Genomic DNA, 17,413 nt, shown 5'->3' with positions numbered 1-17,413 from the left:
CCCAAGACTTATTCCAAGGAAGATGTTAAACAGGATGCACAGCAAAACCTAGAGAGAGGTCACAATTCCTGAATCATTCTGGAAGTACATTAAACACACAATAATTGCCTTTTATTGTGAGTGTGAATTCATTAATGTGTGTGAACACACCACTTTTCACAGCCAGGGAACGTGCTGTGCTCAACAGCTAAATGTAATTTTTTCAGCACATTTCAGATCTATTTCCTCCCCAAGGACCTCTTTGCCCAGTCCAAAACCAACCAGACTAAAAATCCAACCCAACAGCAGCACGGCCTAAGCTTTCCAAGCCTTTTCTCCTCGAAGCTGGTCAATCCACTCCTGCCTGAGAGCATTTCACCCTCTCGTGTGTGGAGCCCAGACCCCTGCTCTCCACACCACGGAAAGCAGATGTCTGGCAGGACACTGAACACACACTGACTTCCTTGACATTAGCTAATGTAGATTTTCCCCTCATAAAACTCCTCCTGTCCCACTTTATTTACATCACTAACTCACAGCACTGCATTCTCATATCATATGAGAGTTCTCTGGTGCTGAAATAACTCACAGGGAAGGAATCCAAGTTAGTTTTGGCCATTGCCATCCCATTTTTAATAACCTATTCAAAGCAGAAAAGGTTTTATCTGTCAGGTACAACAGTAATTCTGTAACTGCAGACCTTAAAAGTGTAACCAGCTCAATGCTGAGAGGTAAAACTGCTCCTTGTGTGGCACGAAGAAAGCCAAAGGTATTGAACAGTTAGGCCTGAAGGCCAACAGCTGGAATCTCTCTCTTTTTCAATAAACTGAGAGTCATTATTTACATGGTTTGGTACAAAAAACCCACCACCCCCACAACAATTCAGTGCTCTGCCAAAAAACCAAAAAAATCCCAGCTGACATAAAACTGTCATTAATTGCCTTTGGATATCAGTTGCTATGAAAATGTTAATGAATGAGCAAAGCAGAAATGAGATTTCTCTGGCAGGGGATTTCATCTGCTTACATTTGTTTGCCTTTGCTCAAGATGATCCCATTCAATGTCCTACTCTTATAAAAATCAGGTTCTAATGCTGGGGATTCATTAGGGCTAAAAAATCTGGTTATTAATGAACCAGAAGTGCTCAATTATTCTTCCATCCACTTCACTGTAGAGCTTTTAAGCACAGTAATTATACTTTAGCAGAGCCCCGTTTTCTCCCCTGACAGCTCCAAATCCATCACCCCACCTCCAGTGTTTGGACAGCTCTTTAAATCCACTTGGGATGAACACAGACATCTGCTCTGGGAAACAAGGACTGTCTTTTCCTCAGTGGAGAATCCGCAGTCAGGACTTCAAAGAAGTTTTAATCCAGTTTCTTGGTTTCCCAAAAACAGTTTTGCCTTTCAAAAGCCATCTGATACATCTGATCCAGCCCACATGGCCCTTCTGTGGTGCACAGACCACCCAGAAACACTCCTGGAAATGCTGCCCTACACCACACAGAGCCAGAGAGCCCATCCTGAGGGATGCTGGGATGGTTTGGGATTTAAATTGTTAAACTCAGGTGACAAGTACATTCCCATGGTCCTTCTGTTTGCAAGCACCCACCTGGGCATGCCTGCAGGGAAGCCAAAGTCTCCAAAAGGCTGGGAAAGGGTCTGGAGCCCCAGGAGGGGCTGGGGGAGCTGGGAAGGGGCTGGAGAATCCCTGAGGAGCTGGGAAGGGGCTGGAGAATCCCTGAGGAGCTGGGAAGGGGCTGGAGAATCCCTGAGGGAGCTGGGAAGGGGCTGGAGAATCCCTGAGGAGCTGGGAAGGGGCTGGAGAATCCCTGGGGAGCTGGGAAGGGGCTGGAGAATCCCTGGGGGAGCTGGGAAGGGGCTGGAGAATCCCTGAGGAGCTGGGAAGGGGCTGGAGAATCCCTGGGGGAGCTGGGGAGGGGCTGGAGAATCCCTGAGGAGCTGGGAAGGGGCTGGAGAATCCCTGAGGAGCTGGGAAGGGGCTCAGCCTGGAGCACAGGAGGCTCAGGGGCCCTTGTGGCTCTGCACAGCTCCTGCCAGGAGGGCACAGCCGGGGGTCGGGCTGTGCTCCAGGAACAGGGACAGGAGCAGAGGGAACGGCCCCAGGCTGGGCCAGGGGGAATTTAGATTGGATATTTGGAAAAATTCTTCACAGAAAGGGTTCTCCAGCCCTGGCACAGCTGCCCAGGAATCCCCATCCCTGGAGGGATTTAAAATCCCTGTGGATGTGGCACTTGGGGACACGAGGTGGCCTTGGCAGTGCTGGGAATGGTCTTAAAGTTCTTTTCCCACCTGAAAGTTCCTTATGATCCCATCTGAACCAGCTCTGCTTTGACTTTTTTCCTCAGTAAAAAAAAAATTAAAGAATACTGGAAATGTCACCATTTCCAGGAAGCACAACTTGGAGAGTTAATGATTTCTGTATTCCAGGAGCAGTCTGAACCCACATGAACATGCTCTGGGAAAGCACAGTGGGGCTACCTGCAGGGCTGAACTGCACCCCCCTCTTCCCCAGGGAAAGCCCCACTCTGAGGAGCTTCTGGTTTTCCTGAACACTAAAACTGGTTTGATAGGGGTCTAGGAAGGTCAGGTTACTCCTGAAGGTTGAGCAAGTCCATGCTTAGACTGGGAAGCAAAGCTGGTTCTTTGTTCCACTTCTTCAACCAAAACCCATCACCCTTACCACAAACAGTACTGGGACTTTAATTTCTGAAAGAATAAAACATGACCTACTTGATCTGTTTGAAAACTGATCCAAAATTAATTTTAAAAATATACACGTGTATTAAAATGCAAACTGCCCATGTATTATCTCAATGTTAAACTGAAGAGTTAAATGTTGAAATGTGTTCCTGCAAAACCCCACAGAATTACAAGCACCCCTCAACCACACCTGTGATGCACCAGGCTGTAGCTGTCCCATATTTCCACATCATAATAATATTAATGGGTTTACTTTGAATTTGAAATTTAAAAAGAGACACTTCCAACATGAAAGCCTGACAATTGATGGGAATTATTTCATGAGGGCTCTTTTGCTTCCAAGGGACAGCCCCACACCAAGCAGATGGAAAAGCTCTGCAAAATTCTCAAAAGCATCACCAGCACATGCAGCCCACCCCCATTTCCATCCTAGTCCTGGCTGTGATCTGGGGTTAGGAAGGGGCCACGAATGCAGACAGAAAGAATTCCCTGAGCTCTGGAGGTGAAGGGTTTTGGTCTCACCTGCTGAACTTCGCTTTCTCCATTCGATATTTTCTCCGTGTACACGAAGGAGTTGAATATCCTCTGCAAGAAAAACCAGAAAGGAAGTGTGAGAGGCTTTTTGGTCATCAGTGTCCCAGGAAAGCAGCTCCAAAGGGTGGATGGGTGAGGAAATGGGGTCAGAGAGGGGCCTGGACCCTCCCAATGCCAGGCTTCCCAAGGGGAATCATGTCTCCATGTAGGATCTGCACGCAGAGGTTGAATTTGGAAGGCAAAGACATAACGGGTTTTTTTTCCAAATATCTGTTTATTTACCAATCTGACATAAGGTGCTAAAAATAGTTCCACGTGCAAACTATGACCCTTCTTTTGCTAAACATTCAACCCAATAAAACTACTTTTAAAAGCACTTTTTTCCAACTAAAACATGAGGCTGGGAGCCAAATTTAGACAAATTTAGTATGTGGAAATGACAAGAGGGACCCAAATTGAACACAACCAGATTAACCTCATTAATAGCAAAAAAAAGAGATGTATCAGAAGATAGAGGTGAGAGCTGTGTCCTCCTGTGGGAAGCTCAGCTCCCAGGGGGACAGTGACAGCCACGCTGCCATCCCTGTTTACAGACACAGAGGAAAAAACACTCCACGCCTTGTTATATTCTGCTTCCAGACTGAAAAATAAGACTGGAAAGATTTGGGGGGTTGATTTACACCAACAGCATTACTAAAAGGTTTGCCTGATCATCTGAGCTTCTCTTCCAAGATTTCTCACTGCCAAGGGCACTCTTCCCTTGGGGACAGTGGGGCCATCCCCACTGGTAAATGTACAATATCCCTAAAATATTCCTTTGCTCTCTTAACAGCAATCAGTGATATCAACAGCTGTAATAGCAATAAATGGAGGTTATTGAGGCTGCCAAGACATCTCTGCAGCAGAGCTGGGGTTTCACAGAGGGGATGGGTCCCACTTCTGTCAGTGCTGAGTCACACACATGGCACTGATCTGGCCAAGGACAGGGATTCCTAAACACCCTGGACTGCATCATCAGCACTAATAACTGCAATTACTAAAAGGTTTCCATTTCATCCAAATTCATCTCCCTGACAACTCTTGGAGTCCACAGCTCCAAGAGTTTTTTTGATGCAGGTTCAGCTGATTCCCTCCCAGCAGTTACAGGCAGCAAACCCAGCCTGGAAAATCCTTTGGAGTGCTCCCCATCATCACTTGCCCTTATCCCTCTCCCTCCTGAGGACTTGAGGAATTTCAAAAATGCGAACTCTTCATTCTGAAGAAGCATTTGGAAGGGCAGCAATAAATCTCCTTGGCTTACAAGGCTCAGAGAGCCAAGAAGGGGGGGCAGGGGGGGGAGAAAAAGGTTTCTACTCTTAAAAGCTGCCCGTACATCGAGACTTCATCAAGACCTTTGTTTAAAGTTCTGCTTGGGTACTTTAACTACAAACATGTTGGCTTTTTTCTTCCCTCCCTCATGAGATGAAAAGATAACTTAAACATCAGAAGGAAATACATTAAAGCATGTCATTTTGATGCAAAATGTTTTAAATGAATTGAATTTTTCTGTCCACACAGCGTTTAGTGTGCAGACATCAAAAGGAACGAGGAGGAAATCAACTGTCAGCTCCTGAGAATGGAGCTCTCTGTCCCTAACACAAAGCTGACCCTTCTCCCACCCTTTTCACATGTAGCCCATCTATGAACTTGCAAAATAATGCCAGAGAACATCACCCGTGGTTATGTAAGAGTCACAATGCCAGCAGGAATTTATTTGGCATGGTTTTTAACCTATTTTTGCTTGACTTTGAGTTAATTTCTTTAAAATGCTCTGGTATACTCTGTTGTTTTAATTAAAAGCACTGTGCATGGCTGAGAGGGGGGAGCAGGAATTCCTCAGTTAAACTAAACACACATAATGAGTAAACTAACAGTAAAAATCGAGTAAGGATTGAGAATCCAACCCCGAGGCTACACATGAACTGCTCAGCCCCTGCCTGGGTCCAGTCCCTACCAGGGATATCTGCTCCCTACTCAAAAATTCCTGGGCACAATTCCACCCAGGGGGGGAAAAACATCTTTAAGCTAATTTCACTGACTTAAAAGTGCCCTAACTTTTAACCAGAAAATCAGAGTTAAGTGGCAACCTCAAATGAAGTTGAGGGAACTTCACAGAGCAAAGAGAAAGTCAGCCCCACACACAACCTCGGCAAAACAGTCTAAATATTTAGGAGAACTTGCCCTGCAGTTTACACAGCCCATTAGCATCTGTACTTTATTCTCCCCACCCCTCTCGTTTAATTGGCTCTGTGGAGCAGATGGCAGCAGGCTCAGCTCCCTCACAGAACAATCCCACACGTGTTTAATGAGATGCTTGCCCAGCATTATTTGTCATAACCCATCACCACTCGCCCTCCCAACATGGGAAGGCTGTGCTGGATCAGCATCTGGATCAGCATCCAGCCTTTGCTCTGGATCAGCATCCAGCCTTTGCTCTGGTTCAACATCCAGCCTTTCCACTCATTCAGTATCCAGTCTTTGCTCTGGATCAGCATCCAGCCTTTGCTCTGGATCAGCATCCAGCCTTTCCACTCATTCAGTATCCAGCCCTTCCTCTGGATCAGCATCCAGCCTTTCCACTCATTCAGTATCCAGCCTTTGCTCTGGATCAGCATCCAGTCTTTGCTCTGGATCAGCATCTAGCCTTTCCACTCATTCAGCATCCAGCCTTTGCTCTGGATCAGCATCCAACATTTCCCCTGGATCAGCATCCAGCCTTTTCTCTGGTTCAACATCCAACCTTTCCCCTCATTCAGTATCCAGCCTTTGCCCTCATTCAGCACTCAACCCTTCCCCAGCTCAGCATCCAGCCTTCCCCCTGGATCAGGATCCATCCCCAGCCCTGGTTCAGCCCTTTCCTTGACCTGCTCCTCCCCCAGCCATGGAATATCTCCATCCCCACCACCAATCCCAACATCCCAGCACACACGTCCTCAAGCTCCCAAATGCCACCTTCTTTCCCTTCATTTGCCTTTGTATGCAGCAATTAAATGAGAAAAACCCCTTTATTTTACATCCAGGTGGAACTATCCCAGTGCTGTGACTGAAGCAATGTCTACTTTCCAATACTAAAAAAATAGTGCTGGAGAGTTTGATTTATCCTGACACTTTCAACAACAGCAAGAGGACAAGTGGAAACAGCCTTAAGCTGAGACAGGAGATTAACGTTAGATACTAGAAAATATTTTTCATTGTTTTTGGGGTCAGGCATTGGGATAGGTTGCTCAGGGAGATGGTGAAATCCCCATCCCTGGAGGAGTTCTGGATCTGGGTTTAATGGTTCCAGGAGGGGTGGGTCAACAGCTGGACTTGATGATGTTAAAGATCTCTTCCAACCCTGAGGATTCTCTAATTTTTCATTTCAAAGCTTAATATAATATTCCTAAATATTCTTTTGGGATTACTCAGACACTGGAGAGCAGCAGCACTTGCCTGGCTGTACCTGCAGCTCTCTGCTCAGCTTTAGGCTCAGTGCTGCTCCCAGGGGCTCAGCACAAAGCCCTGAACCATCCCTGGGCCTCTGGCAGCACCCAAACCCTGGGCACATCACTCCTGCTCCTAAGCCTGCCCAGCCCTCCTGCCTGGCTGCACAAACACAAGCCTAGACAGAAAATCCTGGTTTCTGCAGGGGTCACCACCAGGGAAGAATCCATGACAGCTCCTCAGGAAAGCTGGGAGATGCGGCCCTGTGAGCCTGCAGGGAGCCCTGGATGGAGCCTTGAGGAAGCTGAGGTTTGTTTTCCAAACACACATTCCCAGAGTATCCCACTCTTGACTTCCCAAGCTCCTGAAGTACCTGGCTGGGTCAAAGCACTTGCAGCTTCCTAGGGAATTCTTCTGTGGTACCTGCATAAATCCTTTAATGACCCAACTGTCTGGCTGTTAGCTTTGGACAACAGGTCAAGAATTTGATAAGAGAGAGAAATCAGGAAGTGATGAGGGATTCAGGAGCAGGGGGCTGGGACAGGGAAGATTTGGGCCACCAGCATCTAAAGCCTGGCACAGGTGGGGTCTGACAGTGATGGATGGGCCCAGCAGCCAAACCACATCTCAGGGCAGGATGGAGTCAGGTTTCCCACCAAGCCAGAGATAAGCTCGAGTTTAGCTCTGTGGTCTCCCAAAAAATCCTTACTTAAGAGACTTTTGTTTATCTGAAACTGAAGGCAACTCAGTTTTGAATCTGGGAGAAGACTAAACCAAGCACTGCATAACAAGTAAAATGTTAAGTGGCTCGTTCCCTCAGTTCCTCAGGATGAAAATGCACTGCAGTGGGAAAAACACCTCCAAAAGCCCCAGTGTAGCTGCCAGCACAGCATCAAAACAAACAGAAAAATCCACCACCCCCAAATCTCCAAGGCTCCCAACCAAACACAGGCACCAACTGCTCTGCAGAGCACTCAACCATTTGCACATCACTTCATTTGCCAGACAAGACCCAAATCCATCTCCCTGACAACAAAAATAACACTTTTTGGAGACAAAGAGAATGAGGGAAAACAAACATAGGATTAGTAAAATATCCACTGAGCTGTAAATACACTGAAGCAGCTTCAGCATCCACACAAGCTATTTAAAAAAAACCCAAAAAAATCCAACAAACCACTCATCTTTCTGCAGGTTTAGGGCATGGACTGCTGCTAGCTGTCATGTTTGGGTAAGGACTCCATGACAAAAATCAACAATATTAAAAAAGTTACACAGAATAATAAAATGTAGGTGTGTAAAACACAGGGCAGAATCAGCTCAGCAGGGCTGTGGTACTTTGTAAACTTCAGGCAGCCCCTAACCAGGGTCTGGTTCCTACTTGAAAGGTTAATGTTTTAAAAAGTGGTGAGCCAACAAATATCCAACAAATCCTTTTCCTGGTGGAGCTCACCCCGTGAGGGGCTGTTTTCAGGGAAACCTGTGGCTTGTGCCTGGAGTTTATTTTTGCAGTGTCTGAAGCCATCTCGTGTTCTGTTTTGTTACCATTTTCTAAAACCAAGGAACATTAACCAGAGACTTCCCAGGAGATCAGGGACATGCTCCGTGTTTTCCTTCAGGAATTTCCAGTCAGACATGGAAAAAGCTGAAGGGAACTGGAGGAAAACACTGGAAAGGCAAATCCAGAGGGATGGGAGCACTGAGGGCAGCAGGACAGATCTGAAAGGAATATCCCCACACCACCCCACCAATGCCTTTCTCCTCCTGTGGGTTTCAAAAACACAATGTTTTCAGAAGGGATTTAACTAATTAATGCTCTTACTCATTACATGATTTGTGGGGCAGCCACAGACACCTGAATCAGAGAGAAAAGGGATGCTGAGCTCAGCTCAGTCCCTGCCTTCAGAAATGAGGACTTTCCCAACTAATTTTTCTAATTAATGCCTCTAACTTTTCTAATCAATTGTTGTAATTAATCATGAGCAGTGTGATTTCCACTTCAGCCAGCACGTAGTTACCTTTCTTCTCAAACTCATATTGTTGGATTTTGATGGGAAAATTCCTGAAATTTGAAGTTTTGCTGAACTAACCCTGATCAGTTTCAATGAAGCTGAAAACTGGACACCTAAAATGCAGATTTTCTATCCCTCCAAGGAAATGCTGCAGAAAGCACAAGGTAAATAAGAGCCCAACAAAGACAATCAGCACATGCTAGAAACTCCCTGTCTGGGAAAAATATACTAAAAATAGTGAAAAATGTGGATTAACTAGCATGAGAACTGAGAAATCAATAACCAGCACAGGACAGAATAATCCTGTTAATTAATAAAGATAATTATATAAGTTATAACCAATGAACACTGCAGGCTCATAACACAGCTTTTGGGTGCACACATTCCCCAGTATTTTAGGTTTTAAGTGGGAAAACATCATTTTCCTTCCCATTTTTTCTTTTCATGAAGATTGCTCACCAGGTCCCTATTTTGGGATTTGTCCCAAATTTTAAGTCTTATCCCTATAAGGATAAGATCCCACCACCTTCCACAGGTGCCCATCACATTTCTGCAGCACTGGAATATGCTCTGGGCAACTCAGGAGAACTGGGATTCAAGTTTGATCTTAATTTTGATGGCCAAAAGCATCTCACTTATATATTTATATATAAATATATACAGTTAATATAAATATATACAGTTAACATTCCTATATTAGCTGTGGGGGTAAAATCCCATGGGATCATTTCAGGCCTCAGAGGGGAGATGGGGAGTAGGCACAACACTGAAAAGGAGCAAAGGAGAGCACAATTCTTATGAATTTGTTTCCTTGGAAAACTCTGGGCATTTGCAAGGAGAGAAAACTCTGGAAAACTGAGTAAGTGCCAAAAAATTTCCATCAGGAACCAGCAGGGTTTTTTTGTCTTCTTTTTCAAGGGAGCAGAGAAGAGGAAGGGAAAAAGGGTGAGAGGGGAAAATACCCCAAGAAAATGAGTTCCACATGTTCAAGAGATTATTCATTTAGCCAGTGTAACTTGACCAAGGTTATTCTCCTGACAATGTGTATGGCAGAAAAAAAGAAAGTCATGCTACCCAACCCTTAAAACACAAAGCAGATGGGCTTCTCAATGGCACTGGATTTCTTTTCCTTACACTTATTCCTCATTCCAGCCTCTAGGATGTAAAACTTACACTATTTCTATGGTTTTTTTAGGGTGAGAACATTTTGATTAGTGAACTCTTTTCACCTTACTGCATCTTGTTGCTCCTTCTCCTTTTAGGAGAACCTAAAACTGAGTATTTAAAAGGAGCAAAATTGAGCAAACCTTCCTTCTATTGGGAGAACTCTGGGTTTCAGTTTTCTGGTTTGCTTTCAAACTCATGTCAAAATGACTAAAAATGGGGAAAATGTTAAGCAGCAACCCAAGACTCGTAAATAGTTGAAATCCTAGAGCCAGAAGGGTTTGAAACCACTTTAGTGTAATTGCTGTGCTTGTCCAATTTGCTCATGAATTCAATGTACAGCAAGTCTGCAGAAAAACCATGGATCAACTGATGTAACATTCCAGGCAGGATTGTGTAATTTTACACTAAAGTCAGGAAAAAATCCCAAAGCACAAAGGGACAGACACACCGAGAGAGGTGACTGCTCCCTCACCAGTTTTGCATAATTAAGGCAGAGGCTGATGGGTTTTGCTTGGAGAAATGCTGCAGCACTGGAACTTTAAAAAAACAATACCCAAGCAGACAACCTTAAATCCCGGGATTTAAAGATCATAAATCACAGGGCTGAACTTCTGTGCATGAAATGAATGGGCTGATGGCAACCTAATTACAGAAATGTTTGCTTTAAATGTCCAAGAGTATAATTTTTCAGGGTCTCTCAGCAGGAAACCATCAGCATCCACAGGATAAATGTCCCAAAAGCCTTCCCCACAACCTCTCTGGAACGGGAGCTGTCTCCCAGTGCCTGCACTTGGAGAGACACCCACGTTTGAAGTTTTAACACAAACTGCAGTCCATGTGCAGGTGCTTGCACCAAAACACCCAGACTTTTGTCAAGAGATAAATAATTTATGAGTAGTAACCTGAAAATGACTGGCGGGACATAATTATCTCCCTGTGAGCCAGTGTCTGCAATAAAAACTACAAGGTTTCTTTCATTTACAGTATTAATTGTATTAATAAGTACAGAAGTTTTAAAGTCACCTGCTTAAATACCTCATCTGCATCATTTTTATACGATGATTTGTATATTATTTATATTTGATATAACCCCCACCCTTCCTTTCCTGAGCAGAAACGAGGGCGTGCAAATCTGTGCAATTTTAAATCCTTAGGTTGAACCTCTCACTTGAAATTTAAAAGAACTTTAAAAAATAACTCAAGAAGATAAACCACTTTGCATCATTCATATGAATCACTCCCTGGGTGTAAAGTTATTTTCAAATAAAAAATCACATTCCAAAGTGGCTGCAGAGACACCAGGAGAGGCGTCCTGGCCAAGCAGGACCTGAGGAGCTCAGCAGGTCTGGAGCCACCTCAGCTGCTCTGCAGCTCCCTGGGGACACGGGGCCAGCCCAGGGCTGTGACCCCACATCCAAAAGGGGGGTCAGTCACCAAACACTTCCAGAAGCAGAGGAGAGGCCATTTGAGCTGCACTGATGTGACCTCGGGATTTGAAATCCCCTGGGAGGCTCTGGGGGCTCCAGGAAACACCGTTTTGCCACACTTCAGTGCTAATGAAAAGAGAATTACTCATCCACCAGCACTGGAAATCGGTATTTTCCCCTCTGCTCCTAAAACAGGGGAGGAATGAACTCAGACATTGAGCACAGTGATGGATCTGACAGCTTTGTATGCCATGAGCCAAAATTCCACCTGGAACCACTGATGCCTTTGTGGGGCCACCTAAAAACAGAGGTCAGACGAAATTAAGGGAATAAAATGTGGTTCTATTTACTGAGGGGCCTTCAGGTACATTTAGGGCAGGCAAAGACACCCCCCTTCAAGGGGCTACACCCCAAAAACTGACAACAGGTCACGGGTTTTCATATTTACAAGTTTGGCCCATTTACATATTGGGGGTTAATGTTCCAATTACAGCTTCAGGTAATGAAGTCATTCACCCCAAGTCTGCAGCCCCAACTCACTTTTGTTTACATTTCTCGGGGCCTTCAGGTACATTTAGGGCAGACAAAGCCCACCCAGGGGCTGCACCCAAAATGGACCATGGGCCACGGGTTTTCATATTTTCATAAGTTTGGCCCATTTGCATATTGGGGGTTAATGTTCCAATTACAGCTTCAGGTAATGAAGTCATTCACCCCAAGTTTGCTGCCCCAAGTCCCTTTTGTTCCCATCTCTGGGCCTGAGGCAGTGAGGAGTCCCTGACTGCCAGGCCTGGAGAGGAATTGCTGTGTCTGCCCAAAATGGGACAGCAGCAGCTCCCGCTGAACATGGAGTTTGGAGTCATGCACTAAAGAACTGCAGGACCACAAATATCTAAAAAATTGAAAAGTCAAAATCCTAAGGCATTATCACCAAGACCCTAAACACACTGACAGCACTGACAAACTGCATCCTGCAGCCCAAAAAACAGCAGACAAGTGAAAAATAGCAACTAATTCCTGGGTAAATAGAGCAAAGAAGGTAATCCCTGGAAGGAAGTGCTCAAGCACTTTTGCAAGGAGCTGAGCTGTCCCACAGCACCCAGAGGTCCCCACAGCCCCTGGGACTGTTCTCTCCTTTTTCCAGGGAGCTGTAGCCCAGCACAAAAAAAAAATTCCCAGCACCAAAACCTTGGGAATGCTCGCTGGGAGCTGCTGCTGAACTTCTCCCTCGTGTTGAACTCATTATCTCGGGACACAGGAGGAGGCAGAGCAGCCCTCAGAAAACAAATGTAATCTCCTGGAAAGAGCACAGCCATTAGATGTTATCAGTGTGCAAAAAAAATTAAAGATTGAGACTGGAGGAAGCTCATGAATTGAATTCTTACAGCACTTCAAAGCAATTTGTGCATGAATGCAAGCATTTATTCTTCTAATTAAAAAAGGGAAAAAGCAAGCAAAATAGCAAGACATCATTTACATGAAAGAGGGGGGAGTAAAAAAAACCAAAAACACAACCAAAACTCAAACAAAACCTCCAGTGTTAATCAAGCAGTGTGGATTCCAACCCAGAAAAGGGAGAGAAAGCTCCAGATTTAATGAGGGAAGGCGAGGATGAAGGAAGGAGCAGAACTCACCTCGGTGCTTTCTCAGCCATCCCACAGGAATTTCTACATCCAGCCTTTGGGAGCAAAAAATCATCAGACGTTGTGCAAAGCAGGGATTTGATCTTATTCCTCTCCCTCAGTGTTTTGCAAACAAGCCAAGGGTGGGGGCTCCAGGGTCCTGGCTCTGGATCCCAGGGGATGGGGTGGTCCCACCACAGCAGGGATGGAGAGGAGCTTTTGAAATATGGTTTATCCTAAATAAAAGTAATGATCCCAGGGTTCTAAAAATGAGCAGTGCTGAAATGATAATGAATAAATATATTTACCTTTCAAACAGTGAGTAGCAAGAAGTTACACTCAACCCCAATTTAAAAGTCACGGTGTGCTCTTCTGAGGAGCTCTGATTAACAACCCTGAATGATTTCTGTGTCTGAAATTAGCCTCGAATTAGCAGCTGAAATTTGTAAGAACTGCCCCCCAAAAATCTCCCTAAAGGCATTTCACCTGTGCAAACACAACCCCTCAGGTCACCATGCAGGATTTTTTCAGTTTCCACTCAAAACTCCTCCTCAGCCAGGGAGGATTTTTTTGCAGTTACTTCAATGCCAGGGATGCTCTGTGGCTCCAGACTCCCACAAATTCAAGCCACACATCCTCGGAGTCACTGCAGCAGGGGAGTTCTCCTGGCTTATCCCAGATTTCCCACTGGGTATCCTCAAGTTTTCAAGGGAGAAATGCTCTACCTGCAGCTTCAGCTGTGCTTGGAAGAATTGCCCATTTGGGGCTTTTTGTGGGGTCAGTGTTATTGATCAAAGATAGAGGAAAACGGGGGAGAAATCACAAAAATCACAATGCAAAAAAGCTGCAGAGCAAAGAGGAAAAAGAAACCAGCCTTCAGGATGTTTAGAAACAGCCTGGGTTCTTTTGGAACATTGTTTTTTCCTCTGCTCTCAGTTGTTTTTACCTCCCCAATGCAAGCACATCCAGGAACAGACTGGGCTGAGAACTGCACAATCCCAGCTGGGGAGGATGGAATTAATATCTCAAATTGGTATCAGATTCATGTTCTGCAACCTAAATCACAGCAGATCTTGCCACAGAACTGGAAGCACAGCCTGGGACCCTGCCCATCCACACAGTCTTGTAATTTCTGGCCAACAGAGCACAACATCACGAGGACAGGGCAGCCAACAGAAAGTGGGAGCAGATTTCTGCTGTAAAAAAGGGATTTAAACTGGAGGGAAGCAGCTTTTAGGAAAAAAACCAAGCCAGGAAGTTGACAGTGACAGCATTAATTCCTTTCCTGATGTGATGTCATTGCCAGTTGGGTTGTACCTACTAGAAAGATCAAAAAGGCCTCAAGTGCACACACACTGTTAAAATTCAAGCAGTGACAGAGGCAATTATTATTTTTCATTCCCTCTATAAATATTATCACAAGCTGCTTTTTAACAAAATGTTTACAAACTATGAAGCAAATCCACTGCTCCTGGTAAATGAACACAAATCAATTTCTCTTTGAAAACAGGAGAGAATGATCTGACCTCTTTGTTAATCTCCAGTCATGTTTAACTTTGCCTAAATAAAATATTTTGGAATCTCTGGAGAAAAGGCTGCTCGTTTACTCCAAACAAATCTCTGCTGTGATTTCCTTCCATGAACTCCCTTATTTGAGAAGCACTTGTGCTGATCATGGGTAGTGTCATCTTCATTAGAGATAATCAAGAATCCCTGGGCAGATATTTGCACTTGAAATTAGATGTTTCATAATATTTCAACATTTCCTACTATACATTCATATTTAATTCTCGAGGATGCTTCAATGCACATAAAATATGGATCAGCCCAAGCAGTTTTCCAATTAGAAATCATTCTGAGCACGAGGCCAACAGGACTGAGTGGCAAACCTGAAATTGAATTAAGGATTTAAGGCTGGAGAGAGACCACCTCCAGCTCAGCAACTAAAGAAATTCCCTTTCTGTTGCCTTTCTGTGCAATTATCTGTGTGTTGCACATCTGTCTGAACACGCAGGAACGACACCATAATCCACTTTGGGATCGGGATTAGCGAGTTCAGGCTCCAAGGAGAAATAAAGGCATTAACAGTGCTTTGAATGGAGAATGCAAGTGGATTAATGCTACTCAGGGAATGAATATTCCTGTTGTCTCACAGCTACTCCTGCACTGGCAGCAGGATTTGACTGTCAGCAAGTGGAGGAGGAAAAAAAAATCTTAATGGGCTGGAAAATTTTCATTACACTGAGAGTGATAATTTATCCTCACAAGTTAATGAATAAATTTCAACTTTAATAAATTGCTAATACCCAGGAATTAACTTAGGTCTCTGTTTCAGCATGGAATCTGTAGTTTCATTTCCAGATTCCATGTGTGTTTTCACAATGCAGTTTTTGCATTGGGAACTGACAGACACTGGAGCAGCTCAGAACTCCTGTCTCACCCCCCCAGCTGGACTCTTATTCTGGTTTTTCACTCCTAACAAGGACACAAACACAAGGCTGCAAAATCAAAAGCATCAGGAGATACAAAAGTTCAAAACATTCCAAAAAGTGATGTCCATCCTCAAACAAAGAGGATAAAAATGAAGGAAGAGTGTGAATTTCAGGGTCAGAGTGAATTGAAAGAACATTGAATTTCTTAAGAAGAAAAAGTAAATGATGAAAATTCTCAGGATTTGTCTTGCATGGCTCTTTCTCCAGTGTCTCAGAACACATTAAATCAGGGTTATAGATTAGGGACGTGCTCCTGTTTCTCACTTGCAGATGAATGAAGAATAAGTGGCAACAGGGAGCAGCTGCCTGTATCTCACTGTGTGTGAGTGGTAAGAATTTAGGAAAAAATTAAAGTAAAAATGACAACGTGGCCACTGCAACAATATCACCAAATCCCAAGGAGGCACTACCAGCAATTCCCTGGTAGTTTTCCATATTTCCTCTCTGCAGTCCCTCATTCCCCGTGCCAGACCTGGCTCCCTCCTCCTCCTCGTGCTCCCACTCTCACCCACAAAACGTTTCCAGTCTGAGCATTGCCTCATGGAAAAAACGGGGAATGCCAACCCAGTCCCCCCAAACACCAAGTCAGGCATTAAAAAATGAGAATTACTGGACTTCAGGATAGTTTAGGAGTGCATTCTCATTGATAAATGCAGCAATCACTAATTGGTTATGTTAACTGGATATTTTTTAATGCCTTTGCGTGAGATTTCCACCATTATTACCCACAAGTTACTATTTCTATAAATGTGGTTGGATCCTCTCATTTAAAAAATCAAAATAGGGCAAGAGACTCCCACAATGGAGCTAAAAAATATACAAAGTGTAGAAGAAACTGGTGGAAAGAATTGATGTTGATGTGTTCCTTGTGGAGAGAGGGGACACAATGAGACAAGTGGTTGCTACAGTGTCAATACCATTTTAAGTTAACAAGCTGCAAAATTAGCTCTGTTTTTAGAGTTTGGCATATCCTGATCAAGCACTAAAAGACAAAACCAAAACAAATGCACACAAAACAACAACACCCAATCTGCATGTTTATAATTAACCTATAATTAAAAGTTAATATTCAAAAACTGACAAAGCTGCTGACAAAGCCCTAGTGAAAACAGAGATATTGATTTTAAAAACCCAAAGCTGCATTTAACACAAACCCCTATTAATCAGCTATTTTCCCACCTGTTCTGAAGATTCTTTTACGTTAATTTTACACCCCTAAATTAACCAAAAAAAAAAAATTTTCTTTGATATTTGTGGAACCCCAGGGTGGTTTGGGGTGGAAGAGACCTTGAAGCTCATCCAGTTCCACCCCATGCCATGGGCAGGGACAGCTTCCACCAGACCAGACTGCTCCAAACCATTACTCCAGAGAGAAAACCCAGATTATTTCACTCAGTTTGAAGTAAGAACACCAAATATTCTGCATGGAAACTTCAGGAGGAGAAAACAACACTTGGAAATAGCACTGATGGGCTGGAAACACTTCCAGGACCACCAGGGACATGGAGAGCACACGAGGTCCCCATCTCAGACTGTTCCTACAACGTTCCTAGCCAGGTATTCAAAACTTCCCTGGAAAACCAAGGTAAGCCACTCAAGGTGACAAGAAACCCTTCAGGCACAGCTCTGTGACACCCCCAGGTGCTGCAGCAGGAGCAGCCACCACCCCTCGACCAGAAACTGCCCCCTCAGCAGCCCCAGCTCCTTCCACAGCTCAACTCCACGGGATTCCATCAGCATTTATCCCTCCATCAAATCCTGAGGTTCAAACCATTTATCTTTTTTGGAAGTCCTCACGCTACACCAAGGTTTGATCCCTGCACGAGTCACTCATTTAAGGGCTCCATGATCCTTGTGGGGCCTTTCCAGCTCAGAATAATCTGTGATTTTCCTTCCCTCTGGTTTAAACGTTTATCCCCTCTGCCATGCCTTGGAGGAGTGCTGCTCACCACAGAGGTTACACAGACGTTAACAGCCACCAGAAGGGGCTGCTCA

The 17,413-nt window shown here is 44.5% G+C and overlaps 1 protein-coding gene and 1 long non-coding RNA gene across 2 annotated transcripts in view; both read right to left on the bottom strand.

Moving 5' to 3' along the window:
* CACHD1 (cache domain containing 1) overlaps positions 1-17,413 on the bottom strand; it is an 89,526-nt gene that overhangs the window by 56,199 nt on the left and 15,914 nt on the right. The window contains exon 2 of the mRNA XM_064429135.1: positions 3,225-3,287. Coding sequence (XP_064285205.1) covers positions 3,225-3,287 — 63 coding nt within the window. The remainder of the gene's footprint in view (positions 1-3,224; positions 3,288-17,413) is intronic.
* On the bottom strand, positions 12,487-13,373 carry LOC135305456 (uncharacterized). Its single transcript, XR_010366621.1, has 3 exons — positions 13,235-13,373; positions 12,939-12,982; positions 12,487-12,601 (listed from the first exon to the last, which is right to left on the bottom strand). It is a non-coding gene; the product is annotated as an uncharacterized LOC135305456 (long non-coding RNA).

The sequence above is a fragment of the Passer domesticus genome, chromosome 7 (assembly GCF_036417665.1).
Source record: "Passer domesticus isolate bPasDom1 chromosome 7, bPasDom1.hap1, whole genome shotgun sequence".
NCBI classification, from domain to species: domain Eukaryota; kingdom Metazoa; phylum Chordata; class Aves; order Passeriformes; family Passeridae; genus Passer; species Passer domesticus.
Note: the sequence above shows the minus strand (reverse complement) of the source record. Positions and strands in the feature narration are given on the sequence as shown.